The sequence below is a fragment of the Panicum virgatum genome, chromosome 5N (genome assembly GCF_016808335.1).
Source record: "Panicum virgatum strain AP13 chromosome 5N, P.virgatum_v5, whole genome shotgun sequence".
Lineage (NCBI taxonomy): Eukaryota > Viridiplantae > Streptophyta > Magnoliopsida > Poales > Poaceae > Panicum > Panicum virgatum.
This window is the reverse complement of record NC_053149.1, coordinates 13,644,552-13,672,098: the sequence shown is the minus strand read 5'-3', so window position 1 is coordinate 13,672,098 and position 27,547 is coordinate 13,644,552. Positions and strand designations below refer to the sequence as shown.

At 46.7% G+C, this 27,547-nt stretch overlaps 4 protein-coding genes across 8 annotated transcripts; 2 read left to right on the top strand and 2 right to left on the bottom strand.

The window, feature by feature from the left end:
- Positions 1 to 2,067, bottom strand: LOC120676478 (putative F-box/LRR-repeat protein At4g15060). 2 transcript variants are annotated; one of them, XM_039957783.1, is made up of 2 exons: positions 761 to 2,067; positions 1 to 632 (listed from the first exon to the last, which is right to left on the bottom strand). In XM_039957783.1, the coding sequence occupies exons 1-2, from the start codon at positions 1,937 to 1,939 to the stop codon at positions 498 to 500; spliced, it is 1,314 nt and encodes a 437-aa protein (XP_039813717.1). In that variant the 5' UTR covers positions 1,940 to 2,067; the 3' UTR covers positions 1 to 497. The 2 variants fall into 2 exon arrangements, with proteins under 2 accessions (XP_039813717.1, XP_039813716.1); XM_039957782.1 differs by having other exon boundaries at positions 1 to 640; positions 761 to 2,045.
- A 3,979-nt stretch (positions 2,068 to 6,046) lies between these two features.
- On the bottom strand, positions 6,047 to 12,693 carry LOC120676525 (mediator-associated protein 2-like). 4 transcript variants are annotated; one of them, XM_039957851.1, is made up of 7 exons: positions 12,481 to 12,693; positions 12,178 to 12,333; positions 11,678 to 11,783; positions 11,500 to 11,584; positions 8,570 to 8,653; positions 7,179 to 7,283; positions 6,047 to 6,623 (listed from the first exon to the last, which is right to left on the bottom strand). In XM_039957851.1, the coding sequence occupies exons 2-7, from the start codon at positions 12,201 to 12,203 to the stop codon at positions 6,349 to 6,351; spliced, it is 681 nt and encodes a 226-aa protein (XP_039813785.1). In that variant the 5' UTR covers positions 12,204 to 12,333; positions 12,481 to 12,693; the 3' UTR covers positions 6,047 to 6,348. The 4 variants fall into 4 exon arrangements, with proteins under 4 accessions (XP_039813785.1, XP_039813786.1, XP_039813788.1 ...); XM_039957852.1 differs by having other exon boundaries at positions 12,178 to 12,326; positions 12,481 to 12,686; XM_039957854.1 differs by lacking the exon at positions 12,178 to 12,333 and having other exon boundaries at positions 12,481 to 12,686.
- A 388-nt stretch (positions 12,694 to 13,081) lies between these two features.
- LOC120674575 (probable FAD synthase) lies at positions 13,082 to 15,649 on the top strand. The gene is made up of 7 exons (XM_039955739.1): positions 13,082 to 13,182; positions 14,266 to 14,311; positions 14,413 to 14,585; positions 14,693 to 14,810; positions 14,921 to 15,003; positions 15,103 to 15,162; positions 15,454 to 15,649. Exons 1-7 carry the CDS (start codon positions 13,082 to 13,084, stop codon positions 15,647 to 15,649), a joined length of 777 nt encoding a protein of 258 aa, XP_039811673.1.
- Positions 15,650 to 17,187: 1,538 nt separating this feature from the next.
- On the top strand, positions 17,188 to 26,722 carry LOC120676489 (FAD synthase-like). The gene is made up of 16 exons (XM_039957799.1): positions 17,188 to 17,452; positions 18,599 to 18,644; positions 18,752 to 18,915; positions 19,017 to 19,134; positions 19,279 to 19,361; positions 19,448 to 19,507; positions 19,791 to 20,036; positions 23,809 to 23,905; positions 24,067 to 24,117; positions 24,192 to 24,272; positions 24,574 to 24,645; positions 24,761 to 24,823; positions 25,140 to 25,286; positions 25,780 to 25,837; positions 25,937 to 25,989; positions 26,326 to 26,722. Exons 1-16 carry the CDS (start codon positions 17,352 to 17,354, stop codon positions 26,407 to 26,409), a joined length of 1,524 nt encoding a protein of 507 aa, XP_039813733.1. The 5' UTR covers positions 17,188 to 17,351; the 3' UTR covers positions 26,410 to 26,722.
- Positions 26,723 to 27,547: the final 825 nt, after the last annotated feature.

Here is a 27,547-nt window from a genome sequence, read left to right as displayed (position 1 = left end):
TGCCCGGGGCAGGAAGGAGAGCAAGTTGATAGGATCATCATAGGAACAGAGACAACACGTCCTTGCAGACAGACTTCCCCCTAAAGTTCAGTACTTCTGCATTCTTCTATAGATTACAATGAACCATGAAACAATATTAAAAGGTACTAGAACAGAGCAGATCGAGCATCCTAAAACAACTTAAAACATACTAGTAATTTTGTTACAAACAAAGCAATCCTGTTCGTGTATAAAATCATTCTTGATGGTTGCAGCAGTAGTCCTCATGGAAGAACCTCGTGTGGGCATGGTTCGGGCTATCGTCTTCGCTGGGCCGGCACACGGAGGTGCGCGCCTCGCGCGACGCCTTTTGCAGCGCCGACACCCACTCCTGGATGTCCTCCAGGCGCTCGTCTCCCGGGGCTCCTCCTCCTTCCGCCATGACCAACACCAGCTGCTCGAGGATGGGAGCCCTCTCCAGCAAGAACACGACCAGCCGCCGCTCGCGCCATGTCCCCCTAAAATGCACAACCTTGATGAAAGTCAGCTGGCCGAGGACGATCTCGTAGCGGAATCCGATGTCTTTGTCGTCGTCGTCCTCGTCCTCGTCTGCCAACGCTGTCGCCGAGCTGCTGCTTCCGTGTGCAGGATTGCTGGAAAGCTGCAGTTACATTAGCAAATTCAGCTGCTGATAAGCACTAAGCAGTTCATTCAGAAAACATTATCTCAACTCAAAACTCTCCAAGCTTGGGGCTTCGGAAAGAGAGAGGGCTTTGCTTACACGGATAAAGAGCCGTTCGAGGACTGGAAGTGAGGTGTTTTGGAAGAAATAGTACACGCGCTCAGGGAACCGCGGGTCCTGAGAAAGAATTTCTTCTTCCAGGGAGCCCAGCAGCAGCTGCAGCTCTTGGAGGTTGGGCATGTCTATGTATGTATCCTCACCGGCGTTTACATGCGCATAAGGAAGATGATCGAAGCGGTCATCATCATCCGAGTCCCTCGAAAGCAACGGCACCACCAAGCCGACGGAGCAGAGCGTCAAGATCCGGGCTTGCGGGACGTGGTACACGAAGGGGTAGTAGTGGTCGTGATTCCGGTCCAAGGTGTCGAAGCCGACCATGTGCGAGAGGTACACGTCGCGCAGCGCCGGCGCGGCGGCGAAGTCGACGGCGACGGACTCGCACCAGTCGGCGGTGCTCAGGATGACGTCGCCGTACAGGGCGAACGACTCGAGCGCGGGCGCGGCGACCCGGAGCTCGCGCACGGCCCGGCAGCCCAGGAGCTCCAGGGCCCGCAGCCGCTCGCCGGCGACGCGCACCGCGGTGAGGAGGGCGCAGCACCGCAGGCTCAGGGACTCGAGCGCGGGGCAGCCGGCGAGCACGCCCCGGACCGCCTCATCGGTGACGTCGGTGTGGCTGAGGGAGAGCGAGCGGAGGCCGGCGAGCCCGGCCGCGGGGAGCGGGACGGCGCGGAGGCTGAGCCGACCGAGCGCGAGCCGCTCCAGTGAGCTCCTGGCCTGGAACAGGTCGCCGGGGAGATCCAGGAACGCGGCGCTCCCATGGTCGGCGCCCTCCCGCGACGGCGGCGTCAGGTCCACCTCCACCTCCCTGGCGCCCCTGGCCAAGGCGGCCGCGACCCACCCGATGACGTCCCGCCCGAACGCGCCGTAGCCGGGCCCCGGCGGGGACACGGGCGCCACGCGGAACGCGTCGAGCGGCGTGCCGTGCTCGGCGTGGAGCCGGAGGCAGCGACCCACCGTGGCCGCGGCCCGCGCCGGCGGCTGGCCGCGGGCGAAGTCCCGGTCGGTGAAGTCGAGGACCGGTGAGTCGGCGAGCGCGCGGATCCACTGGGGCACCCACCGCCGGGAGAGGGCGCTGGTGCGGACGGCGTGCTTGAGCGGGAGGTCGCGGAGGATGGAGTGGAGGAGGTCGTCGGGGAGGCTGCTCAGCCGGTCCTCCATGGCTCCGCTGCTGCAGGTGCTCAGGTGCGATTCCACCGTCAGCAGGTGGTGTGAGGTTGATTGGTTGTGCAGAAATTTAGTAAAGGAGTGGAAAAGAAAAACGAAAGTCTTTGCAGAGAGACGCAGGTCAACATGAGTCATGCGTCTGGATGGGTAGCCCCGTGAATCCATCAGGCAAGTTGAGGCATTTTTATTCGTAAATCTTGTAAACACAAAAAAATATCAAATTGAATATTTTAACATATATATAGAGTACGAAATGAAATCTATTTATAAAACTTTTTTGTATGGATATGTTGTAAATCGCGAGACGAATCTAATGAGCCTACTTAATTCATGATTTGCAACAGTGATGTTACAGTAAACATTCGCTAATTATAAATTAACTATGAATTAATTAGCATCCTTAGATTCGTCTCGCGATTTACAATCCATCTGTGCAAAAAAATTTATAAATAGACTTCATTTAGTACTTCAAATTAGTAAGATTCCAACGAAAAATTTTTACATGCAAAGAACTAAACACGGGCTTAGTGAAAATTCTAGTTTCAGATGCAAACTGAATGTGCTATCGTCTTTATTCGAACTTTTTTGCTGAAAATTTAGCTTTCAACTTGGATTATAGAACTTGTATTCACAGACGTCAGACGAACTTTCAACTTCGTTAGCAAATCCCAGATCAACTAGGAAATCGTACAAATTAAACTTGCGGTTTCCAAAAAAATTAAATCAGATGTACTATCCACACGGCATATATGTCCTATATATATATGTATGCTCACTCTTATGCCCGAAGGAATCCAAGCAACGGGAGCTCATCTGCATTTTACTCCTACCGCTACCTGACGCGTGTGCTGCCCGCCTAAAAAAACTCGCGCTCTCTTATCCAATCCAAACGGTGTTTCTCTGCTATGCGAATATGGGATCCATTTATTCTGGGCCTTCCTTCACTGATGTCGTGGCCCATTCCCATTTCCATCGGCGGTGCCTGCCTTCTACTTTCCCTCCTGCTGCTGCTGTGTCAGACCTTCATCCTGTGGCCCTATGAGCGCGTTTAGTTCCCAAAAATATTCCCTTCGAAATTTGTACCTCTTCCTTTGGATATGTGTACGGAGTACTAAATGTAGTTAAACAACAAAACTAATTGCACAGTTTTAATGTACACGGCGAGATGAATCTTTTGAGCCTAATTAGTGTATGATTAGTCATAAGTGCTACAGTACCCCCACTTGTGCTAATGATGCAGTCAAAGGCCTCAAAAGTTTCGTCTCGCGATTTCCAGGTGAGTTCTGAAATTAGTTTTTTAATTAGTGTACAAAAAATCCTTCTAACATCTGGTCAAACTGTTGATTTGACAACTAAGAGGGTGTTTTGGAATAGGGACTTAAAAAAGTCTCAGGGACTTTTTAGTATTTAGAAGTATTAAATAAATGTTAATTATAAAACTAACTGCAGAACCCTGGGGCTAAACTGCGAGACGAATCTAACGAGGTATCTTAATCCATGATTACCGAATGGTTACTGTAGCATCACTGTAGCAAATTATAAATTAATTAGGCTCATTAGATTCGTCTCGCGAAAAAGCACTCAGCTGTCAAAAAACATTTATAAACATATTTTATTTAATACTATAAAATAGTAAGATTTCTTTTGATGTGATAGAGACTTCTGAAAAAAGTTTAGAACCAAACAGGACCTAAAAATTTTTGGTTTGATAACTAAACACGCCCTATGCCGCCGCCGACACCTCTGGCCGCTGCTCCACCTCGAAGCCTGTCGTACACAGGGTTCCCCAAACCGTCGGTAACCGGATCGGTTTGACCGGCTACCGGTCAAACCGGACCGGTTCCGGTTTGGTCCGGTATGAAACCGGTCTAAATTCAAAATTTAAATTTAAATTCAAAAAAATGAAAAATTCCTAAAAATACTTCAAGGTGCGACGAATCTAATGGTGTCAAATTTTCTCAAAAATTCGTTCATTTAGTATAGTTTGCGGGGATTTGAAGTTAAACAAAAAAAATGTGCATATAAAAGTATACAAATACAATGTAAAAGTAGTACAAAAGAGGGTTGGAGAGTTCATTTAGACTAAAATATGTTATACAAATATTTATTTAGTATACTTTGCAGGCATTTGAATTTAAACTAAAAAGGAAAAAAATTGAATTTGACCGGTTACCAGTCAAACCGACCGGTATACCGGACAAACCGGCCGGTATACCGGTCTAACCGGTCGGTATACCGGTCGGAACCGGTTGAACGGCGAAGTTTGAATTCAAATTTGAATTCCACCGATTCCGACAGGTAACCAGTCAAATCGGACCGGTATACCGGAACCGGAACCCGACGGTTACCGGTTAGCGGTCGGATATGTTAACTCTGGTCGTACACCACCACCCACTGCAGTTGAAATCACATCTATCGCCCCTTCCCTGACATTGAAAAGGACATCCACCGTGTTCATGCCAATTAAAAAGAAACGTGCAGGTAGCAATAGAAAAGAACGTCCACTGTGTCACCACAACGCATACTAAACAGATAATCACTACACGGCAACGCCAAACTTACCAGACGCCTGAGCTTCGCCAGCCGTGAGGACCCATTCCATTCAGCAGGTCTTTTTATCCCGAAATCGTCGCAACCATGTATACCTCTAGAAATAATAAGTTTGATGTCTCCAAAAAGTAACCTCTCTGGTGGCCACCGCTTAAGGATAACTGGCCCACTTATACACGGTGGCCTAAATGTGAGATAATCCATTCTGACCAGCAGTCTATGCCAACACGTGGTCACTAGATACACGCACAGCAACATTGCCGTGGCTGTCCAAATACTATTTTTTAAGCATCGGCCACTGAAATACTAAAAATGGTCTAAATTACCTAGCACAAAAATTATCCTGCATAATAGCACAGCAAGCCCACCACAAAGAAAGCCCAACTACGAATTGCAGTACTCAAATTTTTCAAGGCACCCCCAACGCAAACCATTAAAATATACACAAAAAACCAATGTCAGCACCTTAAAATCATAGAATTATCTGCATCACTAATACGATAGAACACATCTTCAATCAAATATGTAACCAGCGATAGTGTAGCGTACACATCAATGCATCACGCGTCAGGCCCACGAAGAAAACAGTGTGCAACTGTTCAAAAACAGATATACATATTGTTAACACTTCACCATTGCAGCCCTATCCACAGGCGCGGCAACGTGCGCCTCCCTCCATATATTTCGATGATCGGGGCTGTCTGATGGCGTGCTGCGTGCAGTAACCACGCTTAGTGGATGCAGAATTGAGGCCGTGTTTAGTTCCGTTGTAAAATTTTTTAAAAAAAGAATCTTACTAATTTGAAGTACTTAATGAAGTTTATTTATAATTTTTTTTTGCACAGATGGATTATAAATCGCGAGACGGATCTAATGATGCTAATTAATCCATGATTAATCAATAATTAGCGAATGATTACTGTAGCATCACTGTTGAAAATCATAGATTAAGTAGGCTCATTAGATTCGTCTCGCGATTTACAGCCCATTCATGCAAAAAATTTTGTAAATAAACTTCATTTAGTACTCCATGCATGTGTCGAAATATTCGATATGACGATTTTTTTAGATTTACGGGATTTACGGAGTCGGATCTAAACAAGGCCTGAACAAACATGCCAGAGCTGTTACCTGTGGGCTGTGCCATACTGTGATTGCTGAGGGATGTCCCTTTTTTTTCCGAACCCTAGCGAACGACGCTACAAGGAATGAGAGTCGAGGAGCAGTTTACCTCAAGATCAGCAGGCTATGGTGGACGGTCTGCGGCCTCCGCTATCGCAGACAGCAGGTCGCTTGCGCCGACCTGTCACGCGATCTACAGGCCAGCGCGGCTGCATTTGCTTCTGACCTCACGTGTGGGAGAGGCGGGGACGCGGGGTCGTGTCGCGTGGGCTGGGCATCGTCATTTGAGGTAAATTGTTTTAGAAAGACCACATTTTGAGGTTAATTCAAACAAATAGATGACTGTCACTCCCCTCAAAAAAATAGATGACAGTCACATTATATCTAAACGTCATTTTCTTACAAACATAAAATTAGAAGACAAGCAAGGATCAAAGGACTCCATGATTGACATAGTTAGCAATAGAATGGCTTTCAAGTTGGAAAATAGGCTTTCAGAAATCAGACAGAACGGTACACAGCGGTATTCCAGTTCCCGCACCATACAACGGGCTCTCCTAACTCCCAAGTATCATCCCGCAAACACCACCTACCACTCGAGAAATATGTTCTGCATCAACAAAATTGAGATCCAGGGAAGCACGAAGGAACTACAAACCCCATATTTCTGGCACAACTCCGCAGCAGCTGATAGTTCAGGGGAAATTGATCTCCTTGCCAAGGCGACACCACTACTCCACGATCTTAACCTTCTTTTTCTTCTTTGATTTCTCCGATGACGATTGTGGCACCTCCGAAGTCGTGTTGCTCTGCATGCCACGTGCCTGAGATCCTTGGGAGGCCTTGCCTGGCATGTTTGAGTGCCCCAGGCTGCTTTCATCCTTTCTCTTCTGCTTGTGTTTGGGAGTCGGCTCTGCGCTCCATTGGCCCAGTGAACGGGCTGAGCCTTGGCTGCTCCGGTTCTTTGATGCACTAGTGAACTGAGACTTAGTCTTCCTAGAGGAACCTGGGAGGCCACAAGAGAATCACAGTTCAATCCCGATGTCTCTTTCTTCAGGTTATAATGATTGAGTGGCGAACTGGCCATTATGTAAACTGACAGCATTTTGTTTGAGGGATGTAAATTATTGGCAAAAATGCATTTCATCACCACTGAACTCAAAAATACACCTGAATAAGTAATTAAATCTTATGGGGCTATTCTCATTTAATCAACTTTCACTGGTGACCTCCCATCTCATGGTAAAAGAGCAGATGTTCAAAATTTGCACCTATACAATAAAAAATACGGTTACACCATATGCCTGAAGGTTACTAACATAGATGATATGCACTTGGACCGACTTGTCTTTCCTCTTGTTCAATAGTTATGAACTTCAAAAAATATGACCGTGAACAGCAAACCAAGCAATTGTAAGATTTAACTGCCAGGAATTACCCCCAATCTAGTGATTTCGACTATTATCCAGCAGTAACATCGTATCCTACCTAACATGGCTACAATGATAATAACAGTGGAAAGTGGAATTGGTGAACAGAAATAATTTTGGGAAAGAATTACCTGCAGATATCTTACTGCTAGGAGTAAGACCCCCAAACTTTGGTTTAACTATTTCCTCAGGTTCAGGATAACGAACTAAGCAAACTCGCCGTGATATCTTCCCCACTGTATTTTTTTTTGTCAGCCAACAAATTTGCATATAGAAAACAATAAAATATGAATAGCAGATGAGAAAGCTAAGATAGAACTACTTAAGAGTTTATGCAAATTTAGAAAGTAGTGCCTGCAAGACAAGATAAGGTGATGGATAGTTTTCCTCCTTCGCTAAAACCCTTATGATTTTAAGCAGAGTTTGCTTATCTTTAAACATGAAACAAAATAAATATATTTGCTGCAGGCTTGACAAACCAACCATTAAAAAGAGAATAATTTTTAGCCTAATTTTCTTGTTTCGCACAGTTGAATGATAACTACGACGCCACCTTGTTTTTATGATCAAACTGTCATGCAGGAAATAACACTGATTCACCAGAACACTAAGAAGCAATAGTCCAGAAGAGATATTGTTCATTGTTGGCACTAGGCTGGGATAAGGTCCAACTTCTACAGTTCATCCCTATATAGTTTCTGCATCGCATTTAGTTTCCTTTACCCAGAGCTAAAAGTGAATAATATATCTGAATTTGACATTTGGAAATAAACTTTCAAAGATGGGAACCATGTCCTGCTTCTTCTCTTCTCATTTCAGTATTTTCATTATAGACCAATGCAACCCAAACTAACAAGTTGAAGTACAAGTCCAAATAACAGACTAAGAACATTTTCAAAAAACCAAATATGATACTACAAACTATCATGAAGCAGAAGGCTCATTATATTGTACATTATTCACGAACCGGTAACTAATGATTTAGCCATCACGGCCCTGATCAGGGACCGTGCAGAACTAGGAGATTTGGGGGATTGTAAGGGGTAAACGGATGCTGAACGGGATACTTGAGATCGGGCACACCGGCGGTGGCTGCACCCTCTCAAGGGCCGGAGTTAGATGCCGATCTCTCCTGATAATTTTTACTTGATTCCAAATAGATGCACAACCTCTACTTATATAGAACCTAACACAATCCTGACCCTAATGACCTAATCCTGCTGGCGCTACAGTACCACGCTACAGTAATGGGCTAGCCTATTATCGAAGCCCAAAGGGCCCAACTGATTGCCCATGACATTAGCAAATGGGAAGAAGTAATATCAAGGGATTCTATCTAATGTGCGCTAGATTAGGGTTCTCCCAACCCATCAAATGCAGCTTCAATCATGGCCTGAAAAACTAACACATTAAACTGAATATATACAGCAGCATTTTTAGCAAGATTCCTGTCTCGGGAAGGGGCAAAATAATATATGAAAAATCCCGCACAATTAAAGTAACAGGTTAAATTCCACCATACCAGGTTTTATTTCTGATCCTGACGGTTGAAAGACCATTACATCTGGCTGCTGGGCTTCATAGCTGACAAGCTCATAAGATTTCCCTGAAAAAAGTAAGTGTGTTAGCTGCGGCCTGTAACTGATTACTGACATTTTCATTGTGAAAAAATTGAGTAGTTATTTCCCACAAAAACTGGACTATGATGTTTGGCATGTGCTGTTTCTAGCTTCAACTGGAGAAATTAATGAGTTAACAGTACATTACAGTTAGAGTATAATAGTCAAGGGTAGTATTGTAATCTCCTAGTGTCTAGAGTTTGGGTGCTCTCATGTATATATATACCCGTTTGGGACCATTGCAATACAATCTATCAGTTCAGAGTCTCTTCCTCTTCTCAAACCGTAACATGGATTCAGAGCTCCAGGTTGTGTAGATCCGGCGCCGCCACCCTCGTCGCTGCGCTGCCCCTGGGAGCATCGATTTTGCTCCTGGGGGCGGCAACCCTCAGCCCTAAACCCATTTTTTTCTTACCGTAGTCATGTCGCAGCAGCAAGTTTCGCCGCCCCGTCGGTCCTATGTCTTAGCAGCAGCAGCAGCAAGATCTCCGCCGCCGCCGTCCTCTCCGGTGCTCGTTGCGGGTGGATCCGCTCTTCCCGGCCGCCCGTCGTGCGGCCGCGGGCCTCCGTCCGCGCGGCCGTCCACCTGTCTTCGCCGCTCGTCACGGCCCATCCCTTCAGCCGTCCGCCTGTCTTCGCCGCTCGTCACGGCCCATCCCTTCATGGATTTGCCGGCCGCCTGTTGCGGCCTGTTGTCGCCGGCTGACTATTGCGGCCCGCCGTCGCGATCCTCCACCCCACCTCGTCTCCGCCCATCCAGTCGCGAGGGGGGGGTGATTCCCCGTCGCGGATCTCCACCGTCGCCCCATCCGGCCATCGTCGCGGTCATCCTCGTCGGCGTCGTCTCCGCCCGTCGCCCTGCTTCCGCGCCGATTCATCCGCGGCTCTGCTTCCTCTTCACCGACTCCGTCGCCTATCGCAGCAACAAGATCTGTTCGTCTCGCAGCCCGTTGCAGTTTCACCGCGGGCCCGTCCGCCTGTTGCGGATCCGCCCCGTCGCGGCCCTCTTCGCCGCCCGTTGTGGCCGGCCGTCCTCCGCCTGTACATGCTGCAGCCATCCGTCCGTGCGTGCTGCGGCCGGCCGTCAGTCCGGCAGTCCACCAGCTGTCCCCGCTGCTCAGCTTGCTGGTCCTCCTGGCCATCCCTCCGTGCCTCTCGCAGGGCTTCCCACGCACAGGTGGAGCAGCAGCTGTCGGCCCTCAATCTGCTGGAGCCATAAGCATCTTCCCAGTGGTGATTTCTTCCTCTGCTCATCTCTCTTTCTTCTCCATTCAGTACACATTCTCAGCTGCAGTTTCATGCTGCCGCAAATCTCTTTTGGGAGAGAACAGATGAAGTGATTATATGTCAATTGGTACTCGTTCTTGGCTCATTATCATTTGCTATTGCTGTCATGTGGCCTCTAATTTCAGTAGCAGCATTGGTTCAAATTGGTGACTTATCTGCAATTTTATCCCTCCCATGCTGCTGTAATTCATCTTTTGCTTGTTACCTTGCTGCTGCTTGCTTAGTATCTTATCTGCTGCTGCTGTCAATCCATGCTAATAGTCTCTGTTCTGCTGCCTATCCATAGTATATTGTCATATATTTTCTGCTATATTCATCCAAGTCAGTATCAATCCAAGTCCAATTGCATATCTTCAGTTCGTCAATGCCGTGCGTGCCTACATCCTAGTTGCCAAATCAGCCATCATTTTCTTTTTCGGATTTGCCATGATGTGTGGCAACCCATCTTCGTCGTCGTGGTTGATGCATCTTTGTCATTTTGGTCCTTTCGTAGCCTTCTTGCTACACATCATGACCAAGTGGCCTTCATAGTCATCATCACGATAGTATCACAGCTTTGCCGTCCTGCTGCTGTGATTTTATCTTCATCCCATTTGGCTTGTTTTGGCACATCACTAATCTCGTCGGTCGCTTAGTTCAAAATCTCCAAAGCAAGGTTCATGTTGAAGAGTCGACGTACTGGTTTGTGAAGACTCGGGCTATTCGCTGAAGTACGGTTGTGAAGGCAATACCCTCTTGTAGAGGAGATCATCTACATCGACAAGTTCAAGAGTTGCACGCTTTGATGACATCTTCGATTTTGGACTTTGGATGTATCATTTTCATGTTTATGTTTAGTCTAGTGCTTAGTATCAACTCTCCAAATGCAACGTCATTGCATTCACGTTGCATTTGAGAGGGGGTGTTAGAGTATAATAGTCAAGGATAGTATTGTAATCTCCTAGTGTCTAGGGTTTGAGTGCTCTCATGTGTGTATGTGTGTGTGTGTGTGTATATATATATATATACCCCTTTGGGACCATTGCAATACAATCTAACAGTTCGGAGTCTCTTCCTCTTCTCAAACCGTAACAATTACATGATAAAGCATTTCGAACTTATGAATATTGGTAATGGTAGCACCTTATTTTCATAAACTAAATTGTAAAGCGTTTCAATTTATGTCCCAAAGAACCTGTAAGCTAGTAGTCATTCCATAAAGATTAAACACGGAAATTGGTAGAATAAGAACTTCACTACGACTAAAACTCATGCTTAATTCGGGCTACCAAAAAGAACACCTTAGGACATTCAGACACAATGTTAGCCAGAAATACAATGGTTCCACTGAAAGGATGGACACTGATGTCTTTAGTATAGGATACAAATGCTATTTGGCAAAAAACGCTATGGCCAAAGTTGGAGTGAACAATACTCAAGTGTATAGTCTCCAGAAAGCTCAAAAGCTATTAAACCATGTAACCATCGAGTCAAAGCAATTTCACCACAGTCCCGTGTAATCAGCAAGTCAAAGCAACTTCACTATAGCCCATGCCAGTTATGTTACCTGAGGAACTCTCCAAATTGCCCAAGTTTCCATCCTTGTGCAGCTGAAGAGAAAGCTCTTTACCATGGAAATCAGAAACATCTAACTGCATCATTGTACAGAAAATATTAAGATGTCAACAATCAGCATTGCATCATATTAAGAACACACTACTGGGGTACAAGAGGTCCAACTTTACCTGATCTTTAGGCCACTGTATTAGCCAAAACTCTGTCGAGTCTGTTGGCGATATGACAAGCATGGGTTCTTCTTTGACCTCCTCAAAAGCTGGTCCAGGCTCATAGCTACAGCAGTTGATGTAAAGTTCAGATGCCAAAGAATAGAAACGTAGCATCAAAGCATATGAGGTTCCCTGCTGGAAGTATATACACTAATTCCATTTGTGGCAAGCAGGTGCGTATCTACCATAAGTTTCATTAAGAGAAAGGGTTGTTAAACTTTACAGTTCGCCATACGAAATAGTTGATAGCATTCCAGCTTAGCATTATTCGGGCAGAAAAAAAAAGGTAGTACCAAGCAGTAAAGCAATGCTCTGAAATTATAATGCTCTTGATTCAAATTTGAAAATGGTAACAACTGGTCCAGTTTACTCCGGAAGATGAGCATTCAAACGGACCTAGTCCATGCCAACTACACCACGGCGTCACAGGGAAAACAAAGAGAACGTTGAGGACATACTGAACCCTCGCTGCCGCCTTCACCATCTCTACAGCAAGACAAGCCCCTCCCTCAACCGCGCGCTCTTCACGGGGGCTTCCCAAATAAGATGAAACACCCCTAACTTGTTCTGGAAAAAAACTGCGTCCGCACCTTCTGTACGATTGGTCCTGCACACTGAAGAACAGGAATCCCGATTCAACCATGGATGGGCGGATTACATTAGCCGGAGGGGGGGGGGGGGGGGGCAGGCAGCATAACAATACGAACACACTTAGTTGAGGGAATGAGAAAATCTTCCCCTGTGTAAGCAAGGTCCAGTACCTGTACGGGCTGGCCGACGGCACGCACGCGACGACGGACCGAAGAGGAACCAATCTAAGAGCTGCCGACGAGGAGACGACGGGTGAGCTGGCGAGGGGTGACTTCGCGAGCGACGAGGGGGCTCCGCGCCTCCGGCGGCCCGCGGCCCGGCTGATGCGGGCGCAACGCGAACCAGCCGGGCACCGGTGATGAGGCGGCGGCGGCGGTACAGATAGAGCGAGAGAGCAAGCGAGGCGGGAGCAAACCCTAAGTTGGGCTTCTGGGCTTCCGTTGACCGTTCTGCCAAATCGATCATCGGCCCACGCTCCTTGTGTGCAAGAGAGGAGGTAACCGCATTAGTTGGGCCGTAGCCTCGTGCTATCATCCCAAAATCATCTGCGTTGACCCAGCCCATAATGACGCTCGACGGCCCGAGTCCGGTCCGAGTCCCGATCCACGCAGGCGTCCCAGTCGGTCACGCACTCACGCTCGCACGCGAACCAAACGGCTTCTCTTTGTTGTTTAGAAAGACCTGCTTCTCTGCTTGCTCTCGATCAAGTTGCGAGACCGAACGGTCGGTAGCCGCGAGGAGCCAGGCTCGGACCCGCAGCGCGGCGCGGCGATGGAGATCGAGCGGGCGGTGCGCGGCAGCGGCGATGACCGGCTGCGCGCCAGGTTCGACGCCGCCGTCTACACCATCAGCCGCGCATTGGCGCTGTACCCGTACGTGCGTGCGGTCGCCCTCGCGCTCTCTTCTCTGCTTGCACCTGCACTACATCACTATGGCCCTCCTACAGTCGATCTACTACGCCTACGCTAGCTCGACTTCTCAGCTTGCCGGGCCTTATTTAGATGTCAAAATTTTATATCCAAAAATATCACATCAAATATTTGGACACATGCATGGAGTACTAAATAAAGTTTATTTATAAATTTTTTTGCACGGATGGGTTGTAAATCGCGAGATGAATCTAATGAGCCTACTTAATCCATAATTTGCAACCGTGATGCTACATTAATCATCCGCTAATTATGAATTAATCATGAGTTAATTAAGTGTATTAGATTCGTCTCGCGATTTACAACCCATTCGTGCAAAAAGTTTTATAAATAAACTTTATTTAATGCTTCAAAATAATAAAATTCTCTTCCAAAAATTTACGCCAAGACCGTGTTTAGTTGCGCTCCGTAAAGTTTTTGAAAATTATCTTTCTATGTTTGAAGTACTAAACATAGATTAATCACAAAATAAATTACAGAATTCGTCTGTAAATTGCAAGACGAATGTAATGAGCCTAATTAATCCGTCATTAAAGGTTGTTTATTGTAGCATTACTGCAGCAATTTAGCGTCTGCTTACGGCCTTATTAGGTTCATTAGATTCGTCTCGCGATTTACAGGCAGCAATCGCAATGCGTTTTTTATTTCGTCTAGATTTAAGTCTCCATGCAGGTGCCGGAAAAAAATTGGAATTTTGATTTTTGGAACTAAACACGGTGCGAAAAAATCAAAACACACCTTGGGTCTGGTGGATTGGCCTCGCGGCTCGGTACACCATCCAGCAGGCCCGGCCGCTTCGTCTTTTGTAACCGATGCATGACCTATGGATCTTTGTGTTAGCGCTAAAACAAGATATATAGTGTAATTAGCACTCAACATGCATGACTTTTCTTGTATCTTTTTTTTTTGCTTTAATTGTTCTATTGTTTATGTTGGCTTTCGTTTCAACAAAAAAAAATGTTTATGTTGGGTGGGTGAGTGCAGTTGGTAGCAGTTTGTCTGATTCTCAGAAATTTCACTTTTCAGGTTTGAGCAACTCGCTTTCAGCTTCAACGGCGGGAAAGATTCAACCGTACTCTCCTACCGTCTGCTCACCACTTGTCTAACTCATGTTCAATGACAGTTACTAACTATCGATCTTGATGGCAACGTGCTAAATCTATAAATCAATAGGTGTTGCTGCATCTGCTTCGGGCTGGCTACTATCTGCACAATGCAGCAAGTTCAGGCCATGCGGACATAACTGTCCATCATGCCGTTCAAAACTGTCCGATACGGACCATCTACTTCGAGGACCCTAACACCTTCCCTGAAATCGACTCGTTCACGTACGAGACCGCGTCGACGTAAGAACTCGCTGATCTGATCAGTTACAGTACAATTCCATGTGCCATTCTACTATCCTTGTTCTCGGCAAGTTGAGTGTATATTCATTCTCATCCATGTTTTGCAGATACGGCTTGCCGCTGGAAACTATTAGGACAGATTATAAATCTGGCATTGAAGCCCTGCTTAAGGAGAAACCCACCAAAGCAATCTTCCTCGGCACCAGAAACGGTGATCCGAATGCGGTGCGGCGGCTCTCTTGATTCTTGAATGATCGATTCTTTTTGCAATTGCTCTACTTTTACTAGTTTATACAAGACATTGACACGCGCGATCCAATTTCAAATTGCTCTAGGTTGGTCAACAACAGTTCTCCCCTAGCTCACCTGACTGGCCTCCTTTCATGAGGGTGAACCCTATCTTGGATTGGTCCTACAGGTTTGCCTCCTGATGCTTGAATATTCCTGCTCGCGTAGCTCAACGAGATCGTTGCATTTTCTCCCCCTGGATGCTAATTCGAATGCTTTGCTCTGACAGCGATGTTTGGTCTTTCCTATTAACCTGCAAGGTCAAATACTGCAGCCTCTATGATCAAGGGTATGCTCTTTATTCTTTTCCATGCATGTTCAGAGACTTCTTCAGAGTCTACACCTTTTTGGTAGCTGTTACTGTTAGGTTCCTTTCTCCCCTGTAGACCAAAGTGCAACCTAGTATCAAAATTAGAACTGCACTGTCTCGCATTGCATGTATGATGTATTGGCCGTGTGCTACTGAACTTTTAGCAAAAGCGCAGCGTGTCATTTCAGTACAATTACCTCTGCCCTTCCATACAGATTTACTTAGGCTACCGTGCATCTAAGTATCTGACGACAGTTGATCTGGTTTCAGGTACACTTCTATTGGCAGCATACATAACACTGTTCCAAACGAGCTTCTGCGTGATGGATCGGGCGGGTATAAACCGGCATACACGCTGTCAGATGGGGGTCTTGAAAGGGCTGGTAGAGCAAAGAAGGCTGGGAAGAAAAACGCTTCAGTTAATGGAAGGAACAACAATGAACTACGGCAGAGGAGTAGGCTGTAGATGAAATGACCCCTGTAAATCTAGTTGTTTTCGATCGGCTTCATTGAGAATTTGAGATGAATTCCATTTTGACGAATTTCGTGTAAAAAGTGGCAGGTACACCCACGTAGAAATCGATAGGCAAGGTAACTGAAATTCCTGGAAGTTACACGATGTTGTATTGGTAAGGCTAGTCATTATTTATTTGACCAAATTTCATCTATGCTTTTAGTATGGGATAAATAAAGTGAGGAATAGATTCTTCGAATTTGGTTCCTCCATTGCAGGTATTTTAAAAAGGAAAATCAGTAAGTGCTCTGGCTTTTCGTTATGCTAGGGAAACTTCTCCGCGATAATTTTTTCCTAGTTTTAAGTGAAAGTGGATGGTACTTTTTTAGGTTCAACCACTGCATCCCTAAGATTCTTGCAGCGCGTGTGTTCAATTCAACAATCAACATGTAAAAGCACTAGGCACATTACACCGCGGTAAGATCATCCCTTTCAACTTGAGGGAAAAGGAACACTAACGAAGATAACGCGTGTTACACGCTTGCTAGGTGTAATGTGAAAAACAGTTCCAACTCCAAGAGTTCTTGAAACTAGGTGTTCTTAGCACTAAGATTTCATAAAGCTTGAGCTAGAGCCTTACTTCTAATTTAAAGTAAGAATAGCTATTTATACCACTCAATTTCAGTTTATGAACTTTACGTCCAACTTGGAGCTAAGAGCTATTTGCGCCGGACAATGCTATACATGAATAGAATTTTATTCATATAACATTTCGTGTTTTGCTTGTTTCACATCATGAGCATTAGATTTGAATCCTCTCAGCTTGGTTTTTTGTGTTGAGTCAAACCCACATGTACATGACTCCGCGCTACTGCTATGACTACTTTGCATACCACTCTTATACAAAAAGGTTATATACTATTACATAATTATCTTATTGGCCTGATCCTTTTTATACAAGAAATGAAAAAAAACAAAAAATCTTCAACTTTTTTTTCTAATATAAGCATGGTTATTATGTAAACAAATTCAGATCTGTTTGTTCTGAAAGTTTTCTTAGTTAGTTGTGTCCATTGCAACGAGCCATGTGCATTCATGGAAAACAAAGATATTTAAAAAATCAAAATCCGGCGGGCAGATGATACAGCAGTCGATGTCCTACTCTTGGAAAATAAGGCGAAGGTTTATCCTCCTTGGAAGAAGAAACGGAGAGAGAAAAAAAAACAACTCGGCCAGTCAGCCGCACTGCCCTGCCCACCGCTAGAACCTCTGGTCTCTACGGTCCCGTTCCACCACGTCAGCACAGCACCAGCTGCCAGCCTGGCACGCGCAGCGGCACTCGTGGCCACCTCGAGGACACCATTCCACCACGTCAGCGCCACGCCATCCCCATCGCGCCCGCACAAGTTTATATATGTGACGAGGAAAAAAGGAGAGAAATTCCCGGGAAGGCAAGAAAAAGATCCAACGCCATCCGGAACGTGCCCCATATCCGCGCAGAGCAGGCGGAGCAGCCAGCCTCGGTTGGAGGCTTCATCCCCTGTCCCTTCAACTTGCTAGCCCACCATCTCCCCGCGGCCCCGCTCCCCAAGCAAACACAGCCGAGCCGAGTCACCCCAGCCCACACGCCTCCCAGCTCCCACCATTCCTCAACCGCCTCGCTCCCGCTCCGGGCCGCTTCCCGCCTCGCCGGAGCAGCGGGCAGCGACGGGGGATGGAGATCGACGAGGCAGTGCGAGGGTGCACCGACCGCCGCATGCGCACCAAGTACGGCAACGCCGTCTACGTCGTCCAGCGGGCCTTCGCGCTCTACCCGTAAGCTACCCTCTGCTCTCCCTCCCTCCCTCCTCCACCTCCTGGGGCGGGGCGCGCGGATTGGGTTAGTGGCGGCGTCGGCGGAGGTGTGCTGGTTCCGCGGCGATCCGGTGGGGGTGGGAGCTCGAGATTCATGCCGCGGGGGGCGGTCGCCGCGCGCGCGATCGGGCCGGGTTCTGGGCCGCGCGCGCTGGCGTGGAGCTTGCGCTGGCCTGCCGTTTGGGTCGGTTGATCCGGAGGAGGGATAGACGCGGGTTCGGATTTGGGGAGGGAGGCGGCGGGGGATAGCCCCGCGGGAACATCGAGTTTGACGCGTGTTGACGGAGTAGATCTCAAACTGCCTGGAGCTGCAGCCCGTTGGGTCCCAACGCCGCAGGCTGTCTCCGTATCACTGATTGTCTGCTTATGCCCCCCCTGCAGCAACAGAGTAGGATCACCACTTATCGGGCAAAGGTTGCTTAATCATTGCAGAATTGTTCTCTGCCTGCTTGCTCATCATGTATCTACTGGCATCGGAGTACAACTTAAACTGGCTGGTGGAAAACCAATGCTAGCAGATAAACAATTAGCTTTTGGCTTCAGTGACAAACTTCTAGATTAGTTGCCTTAAGACCACTGGTTGAAGCAGACTGTTCCAGTCCACGTCCTGAAACACCACAAAGTAGGTGCATTGCTTTTGTTGCAGTTTTCTCAGGTTGTTCTGTATGTTATTAGGCCAGTTCTGAGAATGTAGAAATAATTTTATGAGGGGTTATGCGGTTAATAGTTTTGATGGTATCTGTTAAGTTGCTAAGAGGAACAGTAATAAAGCCTAAATGCATGCTTAGGAGGTATAAAACCCATGATGCAGGTCTGTGAGTAAATCCTAACCTGAAGCTGTTATTCTTGTCTACAAGTTTCTGAAAATATTCCTTCTAACTAGATCTATGCTCAATCTGTGGCTAGTCAATTCCACCTTTCATTCTATTCTGCATTGTGAATGGGGTACAAGTTAGATGTCCTCAAAATGTTACGATAGTTTTGAAAATAAAGTGTGTCCTTTCTGTGTTTCCTAGAAAGAATGGATGTGTCTAATGTTGGATGTTGGTGGCTGATTTAATGCCAAGACATCATTGCTGTCTAACTCTCATTAGTTTCACATTACAGGTTTGAGGAAGTAGCCTTCAGCTTTAATGGTGGGAAGGACTCAACTGTAAATATCTTTATGTTCTCTTCTCATCCTATTTTTGTATGTTCAATTCCAAATAATATCTCTCAAGTCTTGAAGATTGACACAATTCTAATATTATGTGCCAATAGGTTCTCCTGCATTTGATTCGGGCTGGTTACTACCTTTACAAGAAGGATTCTGGTGATGTAGCCCAAATGGATGCTGTTAAAAACTGTCCATTGCGTACCATCTATTTCGAAAGCCCTTGTGCTTTCCCTGAAATCAACTCATTCACTTATGAGACCGTCTCAACGTAAGAGTTGGCCAGGATTTGCTTAATTTTACCCCTAGTCTCCACTATCTTTAGAAGGCCAAATTGAATATTGTTTGTTCTGTTCTCTCCACACTCCACAGTTATGGGTTACCACTGGAAACTATCCATTCAGATTTCAAGTCTGGTCTAGAAGGCCTATTGAAAGAGAAGCCAACCAAAGCAATTTTCATTGGCACAAGAATTGGTGATCCAAATGCGGTGATTGTCTTTTGTCATTGCTCATTTTTTCTTCACAACCCCTTGTACCTATTATGTGCAATAGCTATGCCCATGATGCTCACAGTTCCCTACAGTTTTGGTATCTCCACAGATCTTTGAATAAACACAATTTTGAAATTATAGGTTGGTCAAGAACAGTTCTCTCCTAGTTCACCTGGATGGCCTTCTTTTATGAGGGTGAATCCAATCTTGGATTGGTCATACAGGTTTTTCTCCTGATCATGTAACAATTCAAGCCTGCCTTTTCTAGTTTGCTCATTCAAATGTTAAGGAGCATTATTTTCTGTGTCAGGGATGTTTGGTCTTTTCTCTTAACATGCAAGGTCAAATACTGCAGTCTTTATGACCAAGGGTAGGCTCTTATCTTATGTTCAAAACTTTTCAGTTCTAATTGTGTGTTTGCATACCTTTTGCAGATCTTTTGATACCTTTGGGGTCAAAAGCGCTTTGCCATGTCATTGATCAAAAAAATATTCTTTTAGAAAGATATTTTTCCCCTTCTTTCTTTGGATGAGCAGTTTTCTTACCTTGTATTCTGGATTTCAGCTCACTTTGCGAATCCACTGCAGAAGTATTCTGATATTTCATATTCGCTTTCCAATATGACTTACATCTTTCATCTACTCTGATTTCAGGTATACTTCCATTGGAAGCATACATGATACTGTTCCAAATGCACTTCTTAGTGATTCATCGACTGAGAAAAGCTTCAGACCAGCATACATGCTTACAGATGGAAGACTTGAAAGAGCTGGTCGAACAAAAAAGACTAATCACAAAATAGAAATGAATTCTGTTGCAGGCAATGGCATGAACAATATTGAGGGAGAACAGATGATCTCACGTGCGGCTTCAATTATTGTAGTCGGTGATGAAATATTGTGAGTGATCCCTGTTGGAGTATATTGAGCCCATGTGTATAGAGGCCCACCTAGAGGCCCATGTATAGGATATATATATACCCACCCATCTAGGGTTGGAGGAATACAACAATTATTATCCTCCTACATGGTATCAGGCTAGATTTTTTCTTCCTCCCTATCCTACAGCCGCCGGCGCCGCCCCTCCCGGCGCCGCCCCTCCCTTCCCTCCCCTCTCTTCCTTTCCTTCTGCTCCGAGCACCACCTGGGCCGCCGCCTCTGCTCCGCACGCCGCCCCGTCCTCTGTTCCTGAGCGTCGGGGGCCCCTGCCTGCCGCCGCCGCCACCGCTGGCGTGCGCACGGGGGGCGCGGGGGGCGTGGCGGGCTCGGGGGCCCCGGATCCACCCGCTGCCGCCGCCGCCGCCGCCGAAGCCGCCGCCGCCGCCGCTGGCGTGCGCGCGGGCGCGGCTGGCACGGATCCAGCCGCCACCGCCGCCGCCACCCCCGCTGGCGTGCGCGCGGGCGCGGCTGGCGCGGGGGGTGCGGCCCGGACCCCCTCCTTTGCTCCTGCCTTGGCTGCTGCGGCTTCTCCTGCTCCCACTCCACACCACGCTCTTTTCGGTACCCCTCCTCGCTACGACCACCTTCGGGTCTTCGGGTGTGCGTGTTACCCTAACACCTCCGCCACCGCTCCTCACAAGCTGGCGCCCCGCTCGACTCGTTGTGTGTTCCTCGGTTACTCCCCTGATCACAAGGGATACCGATGCTTTGACCTCACCACTCGCCGCGCCCTGATCTCCCGACACGTCGTCTTCGACGAGTCGGATTTCCCCTACTCCACCTCCTCTACACCTTCTCCTGACCCCGAGCTGGAGTCTGTTTCCGACTGACCCGGTGGTTCAGCCACCGTTACCTGTCTGTCCTTTTCCTGCAGGTTTTCCCGGCACGCCGGCACCGTTTCCGGTGATCCCTGCTGCGCCGAGCGCGGCCCCGGTGCCCGCGGCTGCGCCACGCGCAGTCCCTGGACCTCCGGTCGTGCCGCGCGCGGACCCGGTGTCACCCGCTGCGCCACGCGCGGCCCTGGTGCCTTCCCCTGCACTTGCGCGGTACGTTCAGCCGGTGCAGGTGTACCGGCGCCGCTCGGCGCCGACCCCGACACCGCAGCGGTACGCTGAGCCGGTGCAGGTGTAGCGGCGTCGTTCGGCGTCGACACCGGCGCCGCCTCCTGCTTCGGAGGCTCCTGCGACGCCGACACCGGAGCCGTCGCCGCCGCCGCCACCTCCGGCTCCCTCTCGAGATGAGCCGGAGGTTTACCACCCGCCGGTCATCCATCGGGATCCTCGGCATATCCATCCCATGGTGACTCGGCGGATGGCGTCCCAGGCCGCGACTCTCTCCGCCACCGAGGGAGAGCCGCGGGTCTCTCCGGTACCCTACTCTGTCCGCGACGCCTTGGCGGATCCTCACTGGCGTCACGCGATGGAAGAGGAGTACGCGGCTCTTCTTGCCAACCAGACGTGGGAACTCGTGTCGCGTCCGTCTGGTTGCAATGTGGTGACTGGCAAGTTGATCTGGACGCACAAGCGTCGAGCTGACGGCACACTGGAGCGCTACAAGGCTCGCTGGGTTCTCCGGGGGTTCACTCAGCGGTCTGGTGTGGACTATGATGAGACCTTCAGCCCGGTCGTGAAGCCCGCTACGGTGTGCACGGTCCTCTCGCTTGCGCTCTCGCGCACTTGGCCTGTGCACCAGCTGGACGTGAAGAATGCGTTTCTTCACGGCACCTTGTCAGAGACTGTCTACTGCTCTCAGCCAGCGGGATTTGTGGACTCGAGTCGTCCGGATATGGTCTGCCGGCTCAACAAGTCTCTCTATGGACTGAAGCAGGCTCCTCAGGCTTGGTACTCTCGGTTCGCCACGTTCTTGATGACACTGGGATTCACCGAGGCCAAGTCTGACACGTCTCTCTTCGTCTACTGCCGTGGGGATGAGACTGCCTATCTGCTGCTATCAGGGATTGCATTATCGTTCGATAATCAACGATTATCGACTCATAATCGAAGCCGATTTTAGCGATAATCGCGATTATCATGATAATCGAAGCCAATATCAACGATAATCTGTATTGATTATCGCTACCGGGCTCCACTGATAAATACCTTACCGTTGGTAAGGTATTCCCTGGATGCTATATGTCGACGACATTGTGCTCACAGCTTCCAGTCAGCAGTTGCTTCAGAGTGTCATCTCCTCTCTGCAGCGGGAGTTCGCTATGAAGGATCTCGGTCAGCTCCACCATTTCTTGGGCGTCACTGTTGAGCCTTGTCCGTCTGGTCTTCTCCTTCACCAGCGGCAGTACGCCCTCGATATTCTGGAGCGGGCTGGGATGACTGATTGCAAGCCCTGCTCCACTCCAGTCGACACTCAGGCGAAGCTGTCTGCTGATCTGGGTGCTCCAGTGGATGATTCTACTGCCTACCGGAGTCTGGCCGGCGCTTTGCAGTACCTCACCTTCACCAGGCCGGATCTCACCTACGCTGTTCAGCAGGTCTGTCTCCATATGCATGATCCCCAGGAGTCACACCTTGCTGCACTGAAGCGTCTCCTCCGGTACGTCCGTGGCACTGTGGACCTCGGCCTGGTACTTCACCGCTCCTCCTCTGCTGAGCTGGTGGTCTACACCGACGCTGACTGGGCTGGCTGCCCGGACACTCGCCGCTCCACTTCCGGCTACGCCGTCTTCTTGGGCGGCAACCTGGTCTCCTGGTCGTCCAAGCGGCAGCCGGTTGTCTCCCGCTCCAGTGCCGAGGCGGAGTACCGTGCTGTCGCTAACGGCGTCGTGGAGGCGTCCTGGCTACGCCAGCTCTTGGCAGAGCTCCACAGCCCGCTCGCCAAGAGCACGCTCGTCTACTGCGACAATGTCAGCGCCGTGTATCTCTCCACCAACCCCGTCCAGCATCAGCGGACGAAGCATGTGGAGATCGACCTACACTTCGTGCGCGACAGAGTCGCAATCGGCGATGTTCGGGTACTTCATGTCCCGACTACCTCCCAGTTCGCTGACATCTTCACCAAGGGGCTGCCCTCGTCGACCTTCTCGGAGTTTCGATCCAGCCTCAACGTAGCCGGTGGCTAGTTGTGGCTGCGGGGGGTATTAGCCCTTTGTATTCTACTTGTACTCTCTTCTTGTCCAGTCTTGAACACCGCTGCGCCGGTTGTTCAGACTGCGGGGGGGTGTTGGCTTTCTTGTTGTCCAGTCTTGAACACCGCTGGGCCGGTTGTTCAGACTGCGGGGGGGTGTTGGAGTATTTTGAGCCCATGTGTATAGAGGCCCACCTAGAGGCCCATATATAGGATATATATACCCACCCATCTAGGGTTGGAGGAATACAACAATTATTATCCTCCTACAATCCCTTCTAATAATCATGTTAGATGTAATTAATTATGCTATGCTTCAGGTTCTTAAGCTTGGAGTAGTTTCTATTTGTAGCAATGGAACCTGTGATCTTTTTCTTTTTCTTTCCTTGAAATTTATATCACAATTATGCAAATTCTCTTCATCTTTGGTATGGCTTTTTATATGGGTGATTGAATTATATCAATCGGTAGTCTGGACTCTTCAGAGTATATCAGAAAAGTGTAGCCTGGCGTCCCAAAGTCCAGATATACATTGTGATTCCATTTTATTTCATTGATAGATAACCCAACCTGGATCTCTTTGCGTAATTTTTCTCATTATTAACCTTTATTCTTAACATTTATTCCATGCCTATCCATTTTGGTTCTTCAGGTTTGGCACAACTGAGGATAAACTAGGAGCAGCCTTGTGCAAGAAGCTTCATGCAATTGGCTGGCGGGTTTCTCATGTAGCAGTTGTTCGCAATGAGGTAACATAGGTTACTTATTGGAATAGTTGCGTCCCAGCTCACATTGCCTTAAATAAATGTTGTGGTTTTGTTCTAAATTATTCTATTTAGCTGCCATCGCCATATCAGTTTCCAATTTCCAGGCATGTAATCTAACAGAATATATCTGTTTGGCCTTGCAGATTGATTCTGTTGCTGAAGAAGTTGAACGTTGTAAATCTATGGATGATATGGTTAGTGCCTATACGCCTGCGATTATATAAAGTTTTCAAGTTAGTTGTGTAATGAAATTCATGTTGTATTTAAGGTGTTTATCTTTGGAGGACTTGGGCCTCTACATTCAGATGTTTCTTTGGCTGGCGTTGCGAAAGCATTTGGAGTTCGTTTGGTACGTCCAATAACATTTTATTTTCTGCAAAAATGGCTTTCTGTAGTACTTCTTCATACTGACCTTTTCCATATAAATTCTCATCTATAATATTATTTGCCTGTTTGGTATATTTTCTGCATTTTTTGTTCTATAATGAAGAAAACCTTGCGCATTGATCTTATAGGATTGTACTATTGTCACGAGAAAACCATTTTGTAACTGCATTGTGAGATGTAGAATCTTCTCACTCGCATAACTGTGAATTGTTGTTGTACGTCAAATGGTTGTTTAAACTTATCTGTGCTTTGCATTAGCATAGGCTCCCGATGAAGAGTTTGAGGATTATCTTAGTCAACTCATGGGAAACAATTACACTGGTGATCGAAATGAGGTATCTGGACTTCAAGCATTAAATTTCTTGAATGTGTATTGGCTTGCAATTATTTGTACTTATTCTAGCAAATTGCAATCTCTACAAGTTAACTCCTTGTCTATTTCTTTCTCAGATGGCATTGTTGCCAGAAGGTATTACTGAACTATTGCACCACAAAAAGCTACCGTTACCATTGGTATGTTCTGTAGTTTTGGTGCATTTACATAAAGCTACATGTTCTTTGTGGGGTTCCCTAACGACCTAGGTTCTATGATATAATTCTGAGGCAGTAACAGTTAAGTGCCTATATTTTTCTATTAAAAAAAAGATATCCAGTCTTATCTACTCCTATCTTGGAAGTTTATGGGTCACGCAGAATGTATAGTCTGGCATTTTAACCAGCAACTGATGAGAAAATGCTTACATATATCATTGAAGTGTTTTCACTGTGCAAATTTTAAAAGATTCTAGCCAGTTTCATTTGTATTTGCCTGATATTTTTCCTTATGCAGATCAAATGCAGAAATGTCATCACTCTTGCTGCAACCAATGTGCATGAACTAGATACCGAGTGGGATTGTCTTCTAGACACTCAGGAGAGTGGTTTAGTGCAGGCAAAACCTTTCGTGTCAAAGCATCTCGGCAGTGCACTTTCGGATGTATGTCTCCCTGCCATAACGGATCTGCCCATTTATATTGATTCCTATCCTTTGGAGTACATGCCCAAGTTTTCTCTCTGGAAATGATTGCTTCAAAAGCATTTGAACTTCTTTAGTCCATAGTCGGCATGAAAGTAATTTTCCTTTTAACCTTTAAAGTAGAAAATTCAGATGTCCTCTATAGTCATTTCTTATCTATCCAGATTTTGATAGTGCATATGTTCTTGACTGAATAATTGTTCTGCCAAACTATGCTCCTTTACCTTTACGGGAATGAGAATACCCTATGATTCCAGATGGTACCTTCTAGGAGTTTATAACAGAATACTAGCTAATTGGATAAATACCAGAGTCATGATTCATGAATTACAATTTGTCTAATGTATATTTTCATATTTCCCCAAGTATATCCTTTGAGGCTTCATGTCCAGAGTATGTCATTAATTCACTACTTGTCTAATAATGTGAAGTTACTTGCTGCATGCTTGTTCAGGTTCAAATTGCTCCGGTCCTTGCAAAACTGTGCTTAGAGTTTTCTGATGTTTACATAGGTATGATCTGTGAGGGGATCTTGTATCCCCTTGTTTCTGTGTAACTTATGTGCCCTTATGATCCGCTTGACGACACTTGATGGTTGATATTTCATGCAGGGTGTCATCGGATATCAAGAGCTGGGCCTTTGGTTGTAAATCTTACTGGAAAGGTAGATGATGAATTCTCTGTATAGTACATATGACTACTTTAATCCCATGAATGATCGTAAATACTACTATATTTGCAAATTCCATTTATTCGTCACTAATTAATTAGGATTTTGGCGAATGACAGCGCTTATAAGTAACATTGCAGTAATGTACACAGTAACACTCGCTTTCTTGAAAGCAAAGCAATCTGTAAACATCATTAATGGTAATGTAGACATAACTGATACTAGCACAGAAGTACATTCGAAACTTCTCATAGCTGGAATGGGAAAAGCTAGTTTAGCATTGCTTTAGTTTGAGTTCATGCAATATCAATTCTTTTTTCTTAATTTCAGGATAACCAGAGGGTGGAGGCAGCTGCAGAGATGCTGACGAGTAGCTTTGAAGGACAATTTTCCCAAGTCAACAATTGCAAATAAGCTGTCAGAGTACACACTTCCGTATTCTTGGCATATTCTTTCCGCCTGAAGCTCTGAGATTGTGCAGGACTAATGATGGTGCTCAACTGCCCTAAACCAACGACCAAAATAAACCACCGAGCCGGTACTCTGAAGCGACAAATATTATTTAGGACACATAGGAATTTTGTACTAGAAATTGGTAACTGGCTGGGTCTAGCATAACACTCTAGCCTTGCGCAGCTAATATTTTGATCGGGTTAAGAGCCCATTATTATTGATTCAAAATCAATTCAATTATACTATAATTTATAGCACAGCCTTACTATTCGAATGGGTGTTTTCAGTTGTTTGATCTGTCCGCTGACCTTGTACGACTCCCCTCGAAGGGAAAAAATCCAATTCAACGAGGATTTTGTTCACCCTACAAGCACCTGTCAGGGACAACCAGCTTGCGCAGTGCAATGGGAAGGCTAAAGTTTCAATTAATTCCTGCCAATATCCACGTGGCAGTGCTTCCTGATGCTCATATCGATGCTGAAGTTTTGTGTTGTTTTAGTTTCCTTGAGAGTGTAAGATGAACATTTTGAGATAAGTGGCGCAACCACGTGTCCGAAGCATCTATCTCCCTGAATTCATGGTGCCCCTAGATCATTTGTGCAGTAAATTGAACAGTTAACTTGAGCGAGCTGCTTCAAATGTTCAAAGGAATACTAATAGCTAGACGCTCTCTGTGTCTCCAAACTTGCCAACGGTGGATACAAATAATATATTTTTGCTACTAAGGAAATATTGTTAAAAGTTATTATATATGATATGATTGAAAATAAAACAATTAGAAGTAGTTTTCTTGAAATATGACAATAACACCTTTTATGTGGAAAATCTTAATATTTTTTTTCAGCAGTTGGGTTTTTATAGGCTGACTGCTCGTATTCTAGTGCTAGTGGACTGGGCTCCATAGGCATACTCATTCTCTTTAGGAAAGACGCGAGATATATTGCATTGGGACTATGTTTACACTCTTAGATTGCAGACGAGAGAACCACTAATTTCTTGGTTTAACATAAGTGATCGTATCAATTATTCACCAAGACATACTTCAAAAGCAACATGGATTTCACAATACCATTCTAATTCAGTAGTTGTATAACATTAT

What these genes read in the sequence shown, in the direction of transcription:
- LOC120676478 (XM_039957782.1), bottom strand. Translation starts at nt 1,939, where the DNA reads ATGGAGGACCGGCTGAGCAGCCTCCCCGACGACCTCCTCCACTCCATC. An exon ending in TCGAACGGCTCTTTATCCGT is followed by an intron (nt 641 to 760) that starts GTAAGCAAAGCC and finishes ATGTAACTGCAG; the next exon opens with CTTTCCAGCAATCCTGCACA.
- LOC120674575 (XM_039955739.1), top strand. Translation starts at nt 13,082, where the DNA reads ATGGAGATCGAGCGGGCGGTGCGCGGCAGCGGCGATGACCGGCTGCGC. An exon ending in ACGGCGGGAAAGATTCAACC is followed by an intron (nt 14,312 to 14,412) that starts GTACTCTCCTAC and finishes ATAAATCAATAG; the next exon opens with GTGTTGCTGCATCTGCTTCG. An exon ending in ATCTTGGATTGGTCCTACAG is followed by an intron (nt 15,004 to 15,102) that starts GTTTGCCTCCTG and finishes TTGCTCTGACAG; the next exon opens with CGATGTTTGGTCTTTCCTAT.
- LOC120676489 (XM_039957799.1), top strand. Translation starts at nt 17,352, where the DNA reads ATGGAGATCGACGAGGCAGTGCGAGGGTGCACCGACCGCCGCATGCGC. An exon ending in ACACTGGTGATCGAAATGAG is followed by an intron (nt 24,646 to 24,760) that starts GTATCTGGACTT and finishes TTTCTTTCTCAG; the next exon opens with ATGGCATTGTTGCCAGAAGG. An exon ending in TTGTAAATCTTACTGGAAAG is followed by an intron (nt 25,990 to 26,325) that starts GTAGATGATGAA and finishes TCTTAATTTCAG; the next exon opens with GATAACCAGAGGGTGGAGGC.
- LOC120676525 (XM_039957851.1), bottom strand. Translation starts at nt 12,203, where the DNA reads ATGGTGAAGGCGGCAGCGAGGGTTCA. An exon ending in AAGGCGGCAGCGAGGGTTCA is followed by an intron (nt 11,784 to 12,177) that starts GTATGTCCTCAA and finishes CAACTGCTGTAG; the next exon opens with CTATGAGCCTGGACCAGCTT. An exon ending in CAATTTGGAGAGTTCCTCAG is followed by an intron (nt 8,654 to 11,499) that starts GTAACATAACTG and finishes TACTTTTTTCAG; the next exon opens with GGAAATCTTATGAGCTTGTC.